This window comes from Silene latifolia, chromosome Y, assembly GCF_048544455.1.
Source record: "Silene latifolia isolate original U9 population chromosome Y, ASM4854445v1, whole genome shotgun sequence".
NCBI lineage: Eukaryota > Viridiplantae > Streptophyta > Magnoliopsida > Caryophyllales > Caryophyllaceae > Silene > Silene latifolia.
Window position 1 is genome coordinate 417127575 of NC_133538.1, and position 14284 is coordinate 417141858.

Here is a 14284-nt window from a genome sequence, read left to right on the forward strand (position 1 = left end):
GGAAAGGGTTTAGGGTTGGATTTGCGGGTCCGCCTAATCCAACCCTAAATCCTTTCCCTTGTTATCAGAAATGGGTTATTTAGACGAAACGTACCAACAATATATTTAAAATGAATCTAATACTATTTCGAAACATACCTAGTAGCTAAAGACATATCTAGTGCATAAAATTCTATTTAAAGTGGGACAAGAAAGGGTTTAGGTTTTGATTAGCCGGCGCGCTACGCGTAAAATAAAATTTCATCTATGTTCTTTTTTGGAGAAGCTCAAAGTTCATGAAGAAACATATCTACTATACATTCAAAATTAACCTACGACTCTTTCGAAACATACCTAGTAAGTAAAAGGGATTAAACGGGGGGTCGGGTATCCTAAAACGGGAAGGGAATGGGTTTAGGGTTTGATTAGGCGGCCCGCTACTGCGGATCCGCCTAATCGAACCCCAAACCCTTTCCCTTGTTATCGAAACGAGAACCGTAAAGGGAGCCCTAAAAGGGGAAGGGTGAACCCCTTCCTGAGGGGGCGGGATATCCTAAAGCGGGACGGGAAAGGGTTTAGGGCTGGATTAAGCGGTCCGCTACCAAATAATCGTGATTTTGACAGATTGTCAAAAGATAGTTTATGCATTCACTATTTTCCATATGCTGTCAAAATGGCGGTATAGTGGTTGAAAAATGAAGATTGTTTTAAGGAAGGACTATGCAATTAGAGGATAGATGAAAATTGTATCAGAAGAAGAAATCAAGGATGCAGCCAACAACTATGATTTTTAAAGGTCATCATTGCCAGTTTTAGTGCAGAAAACATCTATAATGGCACCCTTGATGACAATCTATAGATCATGACAATATAATTAGGATTTATCGGTAATGCTTGGAAACTCACATATCAATGATAACTGGCAATGAAATAATACTTGAAAATAGTCTCCAATTATAAAATGGAAAAAAAAAAAGAAACGGAAAGGATCTGAACACAAGAACAACAGCAATTAAGTCGAACGTTATAGACATCCTCAAATAAGAGTGTTGAAGAAACAGACTAATTACTCGATCAATTCCATTGCAGGAAAACATAACATCTAAAACAGACATTGTTCTTCTTCATCTCTACCATCGGCTACATCGATTAATAAGCTTATAAACTAAACAAAGTTAATACACTCAAAATCCGAAATTTTATCTGTCTTTCACTACTTAATCACAACCAGAAAACACAATCTAGAACTCCTGAGAAGCCGAACCAATATCGTCGTTACCACCAGTTGCCTTCTTCGGCAACAATGTCTGATGAATATTCGGCATCACACCACCATTTGCAATTGTCACCTGTCCAGGTAACTTGCTTAGCTCCTCATCATTTCTTACAGCCAATTGAATGTGCTATCCTGGTCTTTTTCTTACAGACAATAAATAAATATAAATAATAAAGGGAAAATGCACATGGTGCCCTTGAGGTTTGCCCTTTTGCACGATATACCCAAAATTTTGATCCGGAAAACTTTAAGAGATTATAACTCGTGTTTAAGAAATCGAAATGTGACAAGGTTTTTTTTCAAATCGATCGTCTTTTCGAGAACTACGATTTGAAAAAAAAATTCAAGTTTGGAATTCGTTACCAAGAGATATGGTTACTCAAAGTTAGTTCGGTCAAAAAAACTTTGACATACTAAAACTCCTAGCCACGGGATCCAAATACGACTATTTTTTTTTCCAAATCGTAGTTCTCGAAAAGACGATCGATATGGAAAAAAAACCCGTCACATTCCGATTTCTTAAACACGAGTTATGACCTCTTAAAATTTTCCAGATCAAAATTTTGGGTATATCGTGCAAAATGGCAAACCTCAAGGGCACCATGTGCATTCTCCCAATAATAAATAAATAAATAAATAGAAGAAAATAAAAAGCATAGGGGAGACAAGAAGAGCACCTTGGAATAAATGATCTCCTTTAAATGATTGAGTTCTTCAAGAACAACATTCCAGTTTTGAATAAAAATCTCAGCAGCGAGCTTTCCCCATAAAGCACTAAGATTCCTGTCACTGTTGGTACAAAGAGCTCTATACTGGTATAGAAAATCAGCTGCTCCAGAGTAATTCCCACATTTAAATTGGAATTTTGCAAACTGATACAGTGCTTCTATTTGGTCTGGACCAATCTGTTTATTTAGACAATAACTGGAGTGACTTAGATCTAAGAATATGCCGCATAGTACAAAAGAATCATGCAAATCAACACCGCAAACAATAGGACTGCCTACCCACGCCGTAAAATAGAAAAGAAAAACCAAAAATCTCAGAAATTCAAGTGTTGCATAACAATTGTTCTATTCTACTCCGTATTAAGTACCACATGAAACCCATCAAAACCCAACTAGCATTCTAATTTGTAGGCCTGTACATTATACAAATTCAAGAAACAAATATATTCTATTCTAATTCACATTGACATAAAACCATAGCCGGAAGCATCGACAACAACATTAATAGTGAGATAAGATCTAATTGAACAGCTGCGACAAAAACAAAAACAAAAAAAATCATTTGTTTACCTTTAATTAAATAAAATAGGGAAGTGGTAAGAATAATACAGACCTGATAGCGGTCATTGAGCATCTGGAGATTATACTATTTACTCTACCACACACCATTCCCTGCCTACTCTACCACACACCAAATAATCTCACTCTTATCAAATAACTAAATCACATTCATTAACCTCAATATCATGAACTGCTAAATACTTACACACATTACAAATTTCACTATTTATAATTGTTAAAAACACCGCTTTCAAAATGATTAATTGATTCATTTCATTTTTTTGTTCACAATCGACAGCTAGATAAGTCTCTTATCAGAGTACTATCCCCGTCTCAATCATTTGTTTATATCTTATTAAATACGGAGGAAGTACTCTCTCGGTCTGTCCATCTCAAATTAATCACAATCAGATCCCACAGCATCATAAACTACGAACAAAATTACATATTATAACAACCCGACCCGCCACCGTCGTAACACAACCCCAATAAGATGGGTGTACACCTTTGAGCCCATTATTTATCCTCACTTAAGCCCAAAAGTACAAGGCCTTGTTACTAAGTGGTGGGTAGAATCTTTTACAAACATATCATAAACTCCTTACTTTCCCAACTTACTTTCCCGATGTGTGGGACAAATCTCCTCTCAAACACTTTCCCAACTTACTTTCCCGATGTGGGACAAATCTCCTCTCAAACACTTGGGGTGTTACAAACTCCCCCACTTAAATAACACAACGTCCTCGTTGTGCCCGGAGGCTGACCACAGCCAAGCTCAGAATCCTCCCCCGCTAGGTGTGTGACCCGGGTACTCCCGACCACAGGCTCACCACACGGTCGTAGGGTTGCTCTGATACCATTTATAACAACCCGACCTGCCACCGTCGTAACACAACCCCAATAAGATGGGTGTACACCTTTGAGCCCATTATTTATCCTCACTTAAGCCCAAAAGTACAAGGCCTTGTTACTAAGTGGTGGTTAGAATCCTTTACAAACATATCATAAACTCCTTACTTTCCCAACTTACTTTCCCGATGTGTGGGACAAATCTCCTCTCAAACACTTTCCCAACTTACTTTCCCGATGTGGGACAAATCTCCTCTCAAACACTTGGGGTGTTACACATATATACAAATCTCTCTATCTATAATGGTTAAAAATGTAAGAATTATCATATTAATTCTCTATTTTGTGGACCTAATTACTGACGTCAGTCACTCTAATAGATAATAGCTAATATGATGTTTCGGGTTTTTAGTCGGAGTAATAGACTAAGTGGATTACGGTTAATGTTTACAGGCCATTAACATATTAGGCCCACTTATCTAATTATGCCCCTGCTGCCACCTATATAATAAAAGCTACACCTGTTTGTGGTTTTAACCTAATTCATATTCATTAAGAGAAACACACAAGAAGAGAATTAGAGAATAAGGGAGGCAGGAAAAGGCAAAAGATTGGAGTTTATCTTCTTGTTGATTTCAAGGAATCTCCTTATCAGATCTAATGACTACTCCATGTAAGTACTCATCCAGAATTATCACCGCAATCAAGATCCTCTAAATTTATGTTTACATGTGGTATCGGAGCGGGATTGTGATTGCGTTATAGTTCGATTAATGTTTCAATTATGTCTTTTGAATGAAATTAATGTTTAATTATGATTTTATTATTTTCATTCATGGTTGATTGTTTACTCGTTTGATTATGATTGTTTCCGCTGCCCTAATTGAATTATTTCAATTCTTATGATGCCCTAATTGAATTATTTCAATTCTTATGATGCCCTAATTGAATTATTTCAACTCTTATGATGTCCTAATCGAATTATTTCAATTCGTATGATGTTTGTATTTTATTGTTTATGGTTCTTAATCGCACATCTACATTGTTCACCGACAGCACTATTCATGCGCACTGTTCACGCAGAAAGTTACTGTTCATCAGTTTTGAGTGTCAGATTTTGATGTTATAATAATGTTTTTCGAGTGTAAACGGCGTTCTAAACCAGACTGTATGGCAGGGTTAGCGTTTTTAAGCCTAATTCTGACGTCATCATTGAGTTTCAGGACGTTTTTGGTTAAAAATTATGTTTTTTTTTGTAATAGTTCTCGATCGAGCTAATGTTTCACTCGATCGAAGCTCTTAAGCATGAATAAGTTAAAATAATTATCATATTGTTGTTATAAGCCTACATATTATTTGTGTAAATATATCATTTGATATCGAATGTAAGAGACTTTCGCATTATGACAAGTTGAAATTCACCACAGTGATTTCATCTCGTACGCGATCAAATCTCATAATGGAATCATATTGAACATTCACTTTAGGTTGAGGTTCGCCACAGTGGACTCAAATTATGTAGTGAATTTCCGACTAAGCATCTAATAGGGTAAAGTAACTTGTATTAAGGTTTTACCCACAGGTAATGTAACACCCCCATACTCCAAGTGCCTTACCAGGACCACTCAGGTATAAGGATACTACCATCTCGGTTGCCCGAGGTACTGAATATCATAAGACAATAAAGAAACGTACTTTTAAAGTAATTATAGATTAAGTGATTACATGTTCAAACCAAAACTAATAAAAGGAATTACAAGGTTCTCATACGGTCTACAGCTAAAACTATCAAAGCTACTAGACTTCGTCTGACACAGCGGAAGACTTCTAACTGCCACGTGATGACTCATCCCGGCTATCCCATACGCGTCATATCACACTCCGCTCAATAATCGCTCACCACCCCGAATGGATCACCACAGTTTTTAAAACATTTAAACGGGGTCAGGACTAATCACACAATTCAATACATATATCAACAATAAGATAAACAGACGACTTAATCACACACACACAACCAACCAATTCCAATCATCTCAATCATTGATCGTCCACTGGACCCACCGCCAGTGGGGGACCGCAGCCGTTCCCACCTAAGCCCCGCTCATCATACCGAGCGATAACCCTGTCCATTAATGTGCACATCCCCTTCCGTGGCGGGTTCCACGAAGGGCGAAACTAGGGCGTGAAGCCACTCCCGCAAGTGACTCCACTCAGCCGAGAACGCATCTCGAGAACCATAGACAACCAATCACAATCACAATCACAGCCGTCACAATACAATTACTATATCAAACAATCAATCTCAACACATCAACAATCATCCCATTATGGGACTAATACGATTAGGAAATCCTACCTGAAAGCACACAACAATCGGACGGTATCAACAAATTTGTATCAAAAAGTCCCTTCTACGAACCCTCCTCCTATCATATAACACATAGAGGCTACACATCACAAACTACACACAAAACCCCCAATCTCTAAATTAGGGTTTAACCAAACTTAACAAAACATTATAAAAATTATATTAAAAGCTTACCCTCGACGCAGGGAACTCAACGATACGAATAACGACAAGAACTGACCGTCGAACTCCGGAATTGCTAAGGATGCGATTAGGAAGATGAACTGGTTGCTTTCTCTCTTAAACCGGGTTTTAGGTTTTGTAAAAGTGATTTAAAACAATGACGACTATGTTTAAATACCTTAATCGCATAATTAACAAAACCCGAGAAAACTCCCCGTAAAACCGGACACTCGATCGAGTACCCAAGGTACTCGATCGAGTACCCCCTTACTCGATCGAGTACCCCAGATACTCGATCGAGTACCCAACAGGTCAGAAACTACTTTATCTCGCAACTTACCCTTACTCGACAGAGTAAGGGCTACTCGATAGAGTACCCCAAGACTTATAAATACGGAGTATTACAGTCTTCCCTCCTTAAAAGGAACTTCGTCCCTGAAGTTCAACCCATACATAAAAACAACCATACAGACTCGACCAAGACACAACAACTTAGCTAAGGACTCAAGAACTCGACCGAACATAGAACATGAACTCTTAACACCCACTCCACCAACTATTTTTACTTCCACAACATGACTCACTATATCGTATCTACCACATATATATCTCTCACGACACCAACTCCATACATAACCAACTACCATCCTCTAATGCTGCTAGCTTAATAATATCATCAACTATCAAATCCAATACCAAGATACTCATAGACATCAAACGGGATGTTACATTCTACCACCCTTAAAAGGAACTTCGTCCTCGAAGTTTACTCACACTCGTAACCTCATCATCCAATCACAATACTAGCGAAATATTCTCACACTCCTAAACATCACGCTACTACAAGCACGGTCATGACCTTTAATAAAATCACCCACAACACGAATCGATATTTTATTCTACATCAAGACTCAACTTCCGAATATATTACCATATGTACAACCATCAAAATCTGTTTTATCGCATCCTACTCCTCTTAAGACAAATGTTACGTCCTCGTAACTCACTAATACCAAACCATATCTATATCTCATTACCCTCTGTACCACCACATGTCAAAGATAACCGTCTATAAACCAAACACTCACCATTCTTATATCCAAGGCTCCCATACATAAACATTTCCCATTCCTCAACTCATTCGGCAGCGCACCTAACCTATACCATAAACTCGTAGCAAATCACCATACCCACTCTTCATTATTACTGCCAAACAACATACCTCTCTACGTACGGCACTTATCTCCCAGAAGCATAACTCACGGTCAGCACTCGTTACGTACACGCACACTAGATCCTCAAGTTCTTTCTTTCATTACCGCAAATTCATACACAACTTAACATGACACTAATTTCCCCAACACCCTACACTCACCGTCTCAACAAAAGATTATGAACTACCTGCCGCTTTCAGCTCATTACAACACATGTTCCACGAATCATTTTCCATTACCATGTCTACCGATGTCTCATCTGAAAACAAGATCAAAATTACCGTAACAACCTCTCACAACCGTGTCCCATCAACAGATTATCACTATCCCATGACAACAACGAAACATATACAACTCTATTTCACATCATACTCTACCTCATTCCCAACTTAACCTGGTAAAGAAAACATGAATAAGCAAGACAACTGTCTATCAGCACAAACTGACACTCGCAGAGAGCAACATCAAACAAAACAACAATCTATGTATAACTGGTATGTACTTTCGAAACCCGAATCATAATCATCCCGCCTACTCCACCATAACCGGTGACGGCATCACAACACCGCCACCAACAGCCACACCGTAGTGCGAAAATACCCGCATCACAGCACTATGTCCCGTGCCCAGATCACCACCCGAGGCACCACAACCACATCGATAGACATCACAACTGCATACAATTCCCATAAATACTGACTTAGCATAACTTCTCAGACAAGAAAAACTTACTCAAATCCACTTTATTAAATCACCACGCAACATATTATATGGATGAACAGATAAGCATCTCATGAACATCCTCTCTGCCATTTCCCGGAATACACATGTGTTATCAATACACATAAAATTATAACTAGCCATGTCAAATCAATCAAGTTATCACCTTTTTGGATATCATTCAATTAAATTACCGTGTCCGACATATATATTACAGAACATTCATAAAACAACTTTATAATTATCACACCATACCACTTCTTGTGAGGTCAGAACCTCACACAAACATTTACACATATCATAGTCCCGTAATCACAACCAACTAGTCAATCCTGACCACGTAAGTCACCACTCGAAAAAGGTTACCTGCCGCCCGAGTTTAACTCATATGCCCCTCATAACATATTCCCCCATTCGCACAACCATCACTTCCTGCCAAATATAATCACACCTTCACTATTCAACTAATAGCGTCCGCCTCATCTAACCACATCTTATACCCTCTCACAATCATACACAACAATCAGGTCCCTACCAAATCAACCTCTTTAGAATTGCTACCTTTCTAATATTCCATCACTCTTAGCCATTAGTGATAACACCACAATGCCACCGCTGCTCGTATATCAAATCTCTTACACTCATACCAAAATAACATGGTTTTTCTCCTATTTTTGGTTAACATTGCAAATAACGAACATCAAACCCATCCACAAAATTACCTCAACATTATTCCCAATGCTATCTTATTTGTATTGTCATCCAACTCTCCACCAAATATCTCGTATCGTGCCAATACTCCACCAACTTCTTACTCCCTTAATTCCTCGAAACTCATTACCAATCATGTTGCCCTGAAACTCTTATATAACCTTTAGCTAACATCCTCGTGATACCATCACATATTTCGATGATTTCTTATCTTTATATCACATAGCTCCGGTGAACATTTTCCTCAGCTTACTTTTATCCTTCTTTTCTCTTTACACTCAATAATACCAATTAATAGTTCAACTCCTTATTCCTTCTAGCTAACTCTTTAGAAATCTGGTTACCCCTTCGTTGCTCCAAAACTCAATTCCATTATTTTCTACCGACATCATCTCACTCTTTCTTACCATGGATCTTCTCTTATTATGCTATCACTCATACTTGCCACTAATATATCCATAGAACCAACGTTTAATGTTCAAACAATTGCATCTCCCTTTTTACATCTCTAGAAATCCGAATTCATTTAATACCGTTAATTACCCAAGGAAATCACACAGTAGTTTCATCTTTTAATAAACTAAACCTCCCAACTCACTCACTGTCTACAATTACACCTCGCGACATGTCTCCACAAGGTTCACTATATATTACTCTTCTCAACCCCTTTAAACGAACTTTCACTACATAAATCCATAACCCACACGACTCCTAACCATTTCCCTCCTTAACTCTTTACACATCTCAAGCTGCCACTATCCACATTCTTACTTTCAATCTTTTCATTCTCACGTTCATTATACTCACATCATCCCTTGTCTATATTCACTTATTTTTACATTACTCAACACACAATCATATCACTCATCCCGTCTCGTAAAACGTGCGCCATGCCTCAATAAACTATACCAATCTTCCTTTTCTTTTTCCACCATCTATCATAATCACATATACCTCATGTCCTCCCCACCGAACTCATACTCATCATAGTGCCACTCTTTACATCATAAGATTGGGTAACTTACGCTTCAGGACCAACACATACGTAAAACAATGCATAAAGAAGTGATACAACACCTTTGAATTAAACATAATATGCAACGAATGTCAAAAAGATAGACATATGACCCGAAACACGCATATGACCTGCACGGACCCCACTCGATCGAGTACCAGAACCTACTCGATCGAGTTGAGGCTACTCGATCGAGTGCCCAACATGCTCGATCGAGTGCCCCGACTCCGAACCCAAACAGACCTTCGATCTTCGACACTACTCGACCGAGTAGCCCGGCTACTCGATCGAGTGACACCATACTCGATCGAGTGCCCGAGGTACTCGATCGAGTGCCCAAAACACGATTCTGGTCAAAATAACGACATGTACCCACTCGATCGAATCAAACCCACTCGATCGAGTCATGCAGACTCGAGAATACTACCCGAATGTTATCTCACATACCCTAACGTACTATGCATTCACTATTATTTCAACATTATGATTACAACTACGCATTCAAATCTGCGCGACTCCTCATACAATTAACAAAATAATCTACTTCGTGTTATCAAGTGCCACGTTATAAACAACCATCATGCTTTTCATCCAATTCGTTATATAGAACACATATCATTGAACCTCTATTCTTCATATTACTACTTACCAAAAGTCAAACATTACCATCTATCATGCTCATATAACATTCAACTTTCAATCATGTATTACCCGCATGTTTTAAATTTTCATAACTTTTCATAACACAAACCACACCCATACACTACAAATCCTATTTCCATGTTGCTAATACAACAACATTACAAATCCACTTCATCACACATCATCATATACGAACTACTTTCTTTTTCTACCATATCATTCATCATTCTCATATACTTTTCCAACGATTCCAACCAACATGTCAACCAACTATCATGCAACATGCTTTCAACAAACCATATACAGCACAATTAACATACACGTCGCACATATACACACGGACTCCACGTTCCCATACCATGTGACTGGCTTAAGTATCATGGGGCCAAGATTTTGAAGTGAGGGCGCCTACTCACCCAAAACCTAGCATCAGCCGGGGCTCCCATTACACATACACCAGGTTCATTTTATTAGACTCCCTATGTTCATTATGTTCATTTGTTACAGGTTCCAAAATCGTCGCTCTGATACCATTTGTAACACCCCCATACTCCAAGTGCCTTACCAGGACCACTCGGGTATAAGGATACTACCATCTCGGTTGCCGAGTACCGAATATCATAAGACAATAAAGAAACGTACTTTTAAAGTAATTATAGATTAAGTGATTACATGTTCAAACCAAAAACTAATAAAAGGAATTACAAGGTTCTCATACGGTCTACACTAAAACTATCAAAGCTACTAGACTTCGTCGACACGAATGAAGACTTCTAACAGCCACGTGATGACTCATCCCGGCTATCCCATACGCGTCATATCACACCTGCTCAATAACCGTTCACCACCCCGAATGGATCACCACGGTTTTTAAAACATTTAAACGGGGTCAATACTAATCACACAATTCAATACATATATCAACAATAAGATAAACAGACAAACTTAACATCACACACACACAACCAACCAATTCCAATCATCTCAATCATTGACGTCCACCGGACCAGCCACGCCAGTGGGGGACCGCAACCGTTCCCACCTAAGCCCCGCTCATCATACCGAGCGATAACCCCGTCCCATTAATGTGCACATCCCCTTCCGTGGCGGGTTCCACGAAGGGCGAAACTAGGGCGTGAAGCCACTCCCGCAAGTGACTCCACTCACCGAGAACGCATCTCGAGAACCATAGACAACAATTACAATCACAATCACAATCACAACAGTCACAATACAATTACTATATCAAACAATCAATCTCAACACATCAACAATCATCCCATTATGGGACTAATACGATTAGGAAATCCTACCTGAAAGCACAACAATCGGACGGTATCAACAAATTTGTATCAAAAAGTCCCTTCTACGAACCCTCCTCCTATCATATAACACATAGAGGCTACACATCACAAACTACACACAAAACCCCTAATCTCTAAATTAGGGTTTAACCAAACTTAACAAAACATTATAAAAATTATATTAAAAGCTTACCCTCGACGCATGGAACTCAACGATACGAATAACGACAAGAACCACACCGTCGAACTCCGGAATTGCTAAGGATGCGATTAGGAAGATGAACTGGTTGCTTTCTCTCTTAAACCGGGTTTTAGGTTTTGTAAAAGTGATTTAAAACAATGACGACTATGTTTAAATACCTTAATCGCATAATTAACAAAACCCGAGAAAACTCCCCGTAAAACCGGACACTCGATCGAGTACCCAAGGTACTCGATCGAGTACCCCCTTACTCGATCGAGTACCCCAGATACTCGATCGAGTACCCAACAGGTCAGAAACTACTTTATCTCGCAACTTACCCTTACTCGACAGAGTAAGGGCTACTCGATAGAGTACCCCAAGACTTATAAATACGGAGTATTACAGGTAACCTGACATTAAAGTAAAACACCCATTAAGGAGAGTAAAGTAACTTGTATTAAGGTTTTACCCACAGGTAACCTGACATTAAAGTGAAACACTCATTAAGGAGAGTATACTCTATTATGTAATTAAGCATGTGTAGGTTGTCCACAGATACTATACTTGCCTGATGAATGTTTATGAGTTACTCATTTAAGTTTCAAGTCTTAGTCATAATTGCTATTGTGTGTTAAACTCAAAGCCTAATGTTTTGAGCATTGTTCATAATGCAGTACCGTTGCAAAGCTCTCTCAATAACTGTGTCCAATTTGTTCCACAACTTGATGGTACTAATTACTCAGAATGGAAAGAGCATCTCGAGTTCTATTTAGGGATCCTTGAACTCGATTAAGTGCTCGGGTCGCTCCAAATGAACCAACATGACCGATGCGAGTAAAGAAGTACTAGAAGAGTATAACTGGTGGAAGAAATCTGATAGTCTTTGCCTAAAGTTTTTGCGTCTTACCACTGCACCAAACATTAAGTCCTCCATTTCGCAGACAGGCTGTAACACAGCCAGTAAGTACATGGAAATCATTAAGGAATGCTTTCAGACTACCGATAAAGCGGTAGCTGGAAGGCTTATGTCTGAACTTACCACTGCTAAGTATAATGAGAGTGTAACCACCATGTGAAGGAAAAGTAGATCTATATACTTACATATTCATATATGATTTAATTTAATTTGTCATAAAATTAAATATGGATTTTATGCATGTAAACAAATGAGCAAAATAGAGGAGAAATCATGTTCTTACATTGGATGTTTCGGTTTTATGGGCACAAAAGAAATCTCCTTTTTTTTTTGTTCTTGAGCTTTCCTTTAATGGAAGAACCAAGATCCAAGTATAGGATCTCTCCCTAAGCTTAATACCCAAGGCTTTCTCTTAATAAAAATTAATATTATAGGAACTAGTACAATATTAATCTTAGTAGAAAATTGATCCAAAATATTATATAACACTTGAATATTTCGGTTTTTAGAGAGAAGAAGAGGAGAATTATTTTTCTCTCTAGAATTCTAATTTTTTGGATGAGTAGTAGAATGAATCTCAAATAACAATAACCTTATTGTATATGAGGTAAAATTAAGAGAAAAACCAATTGGTTTTTCTCTCTTAAAAACCGGACAAAGGGAGTGGGAGGGGAGCCAATGCATGCACACGTTTGTCTTCACAATGTTCAATAGGGTTGCATGGCTAGGCAATTAGGTAATCATTGTGTTTACCATTATCTTAATCAAACACAATATTAGCTTAAACCACCCCTTAATTTCGGTACACTTGATAATATGGGATCCATATTATTTTTGTCAATTTGTCAATATGTAACATGTCACATGTCACATAAATTTGTTATGTATTTTTAACATATTAAAAATCAACGCATTATGAAAAATACGTCACATACAAAAATTGACTTAGTAATTTCATAATTACTTGTACCAAAATATTTTACCATTTATAAATCACAACAGATTGTATTTATAATAATTCATTCAATTTTCGATTGTTTCTTTAAACAATAATTTCATCCGAGTAATGATACAATTCGATTACTCGGATCAGTATCTTATTTAATCACATTTCAATATGATACGTAAATTTTACTTCCAAAATCGTCCGTCAATTTTCAAATAATTTAATTAACTCGTAACGTTATACGATTAATTAAATAATCAATTAAGAGTGTTACTCTATAGGTATGACCTAGGGGTCAACTGATCACCACCGTCGCACGACGCTTATGTCAAACTCTAGTCACCAATCATTACCGATATATGTTGACCATTTGACACAAGAACAATATTACTTCCCAATTGTATTCTTTATAATGAGATTTAAACATGTGATCATCATGATCAACAATCGTGATCGCATTATTGTCGGAGGACATATATTCCAACAATCTCCCACTTGTCCTCGACAAGTGTGCTCCACCAATTCTCTTGTCCTATTACTATCTCCCACTCAATGCAAGGTGTCTTTCAGGTCGTACTTGCAAGTGATCATATCGAGAGTGGTTTCCTCGATCCGGAGAATAACCGATTGACCTGGACTTATCTATCATAGATACTTTCCGAGCGTGGCCACGCATTTCCAGTTCATTACTCCTCGAGTGGCCCCG

At 38.1% G+C, this 14284-nt stretch overlaps 1 protein-coding gene across 2 annotated transcripts; it reads right to left on the bottom strand.

Moving 5' to 3' along the window:
* Window positions 1-1035: 1035 nt before the first annotated feature.
* LOC141633121 (eukaryotic translation initiation factor 3 subunit E-like) lies at window positions 1036-2965 on the bottom strand. Of its 2 annotated transcripts, XM_074445603.1 has the most exons (3): window positions 2597-2965; window positions 1933-2160; window positions 1036-1398 (listed from the first exon to the last, which is right to left on the bottom strand). In XM_074445603.1, exons 1-3 carry the CDS (start codon window positions 2615-2617, stop codon window positions 1357-1359), a joined length of 291 nt encoding a protein of 96 aa, XP_074301704.1. In that variant the 5' UTR covers window positions 2618-2965; the 3' UTR covers window positions 1036-1356. The 2 variants fall into 2 exon arrangements, 1 of the variants encoding a protein (XP_074301704.1); XR_012537923.1 differs by lacking the exon at window positions 2597-2965 and having other exon boundaries at window positions 1036-1392; window positions 1933-2590.
* Window positions 2966-14284: the final 11319 nt, after the last annotated feature.

Excerpts from the sequence above, each read along its gene's own strand:
- LOC141633121 (XM_074445603.1), bottom strand. The coding sequence starts at position 2,617 with ATGCTCAATGACCGCTATCAG. Across the intron at positions 2,161-2,596 it reads TGCTCAATGACCGCTATCAG|ATTGGTCCAGACCAAATAGA; the intron begins GTCTGTATTATT and ends CTAAATAAACAG. Across the intron at positions 1,399-1,932 it reads AGGAGATCATTTATTCCAAG|AAAAAGACCAGGATAGCACA; the intron begins GTGCTCTTCTTG and ends ATTGTCTGTAAG.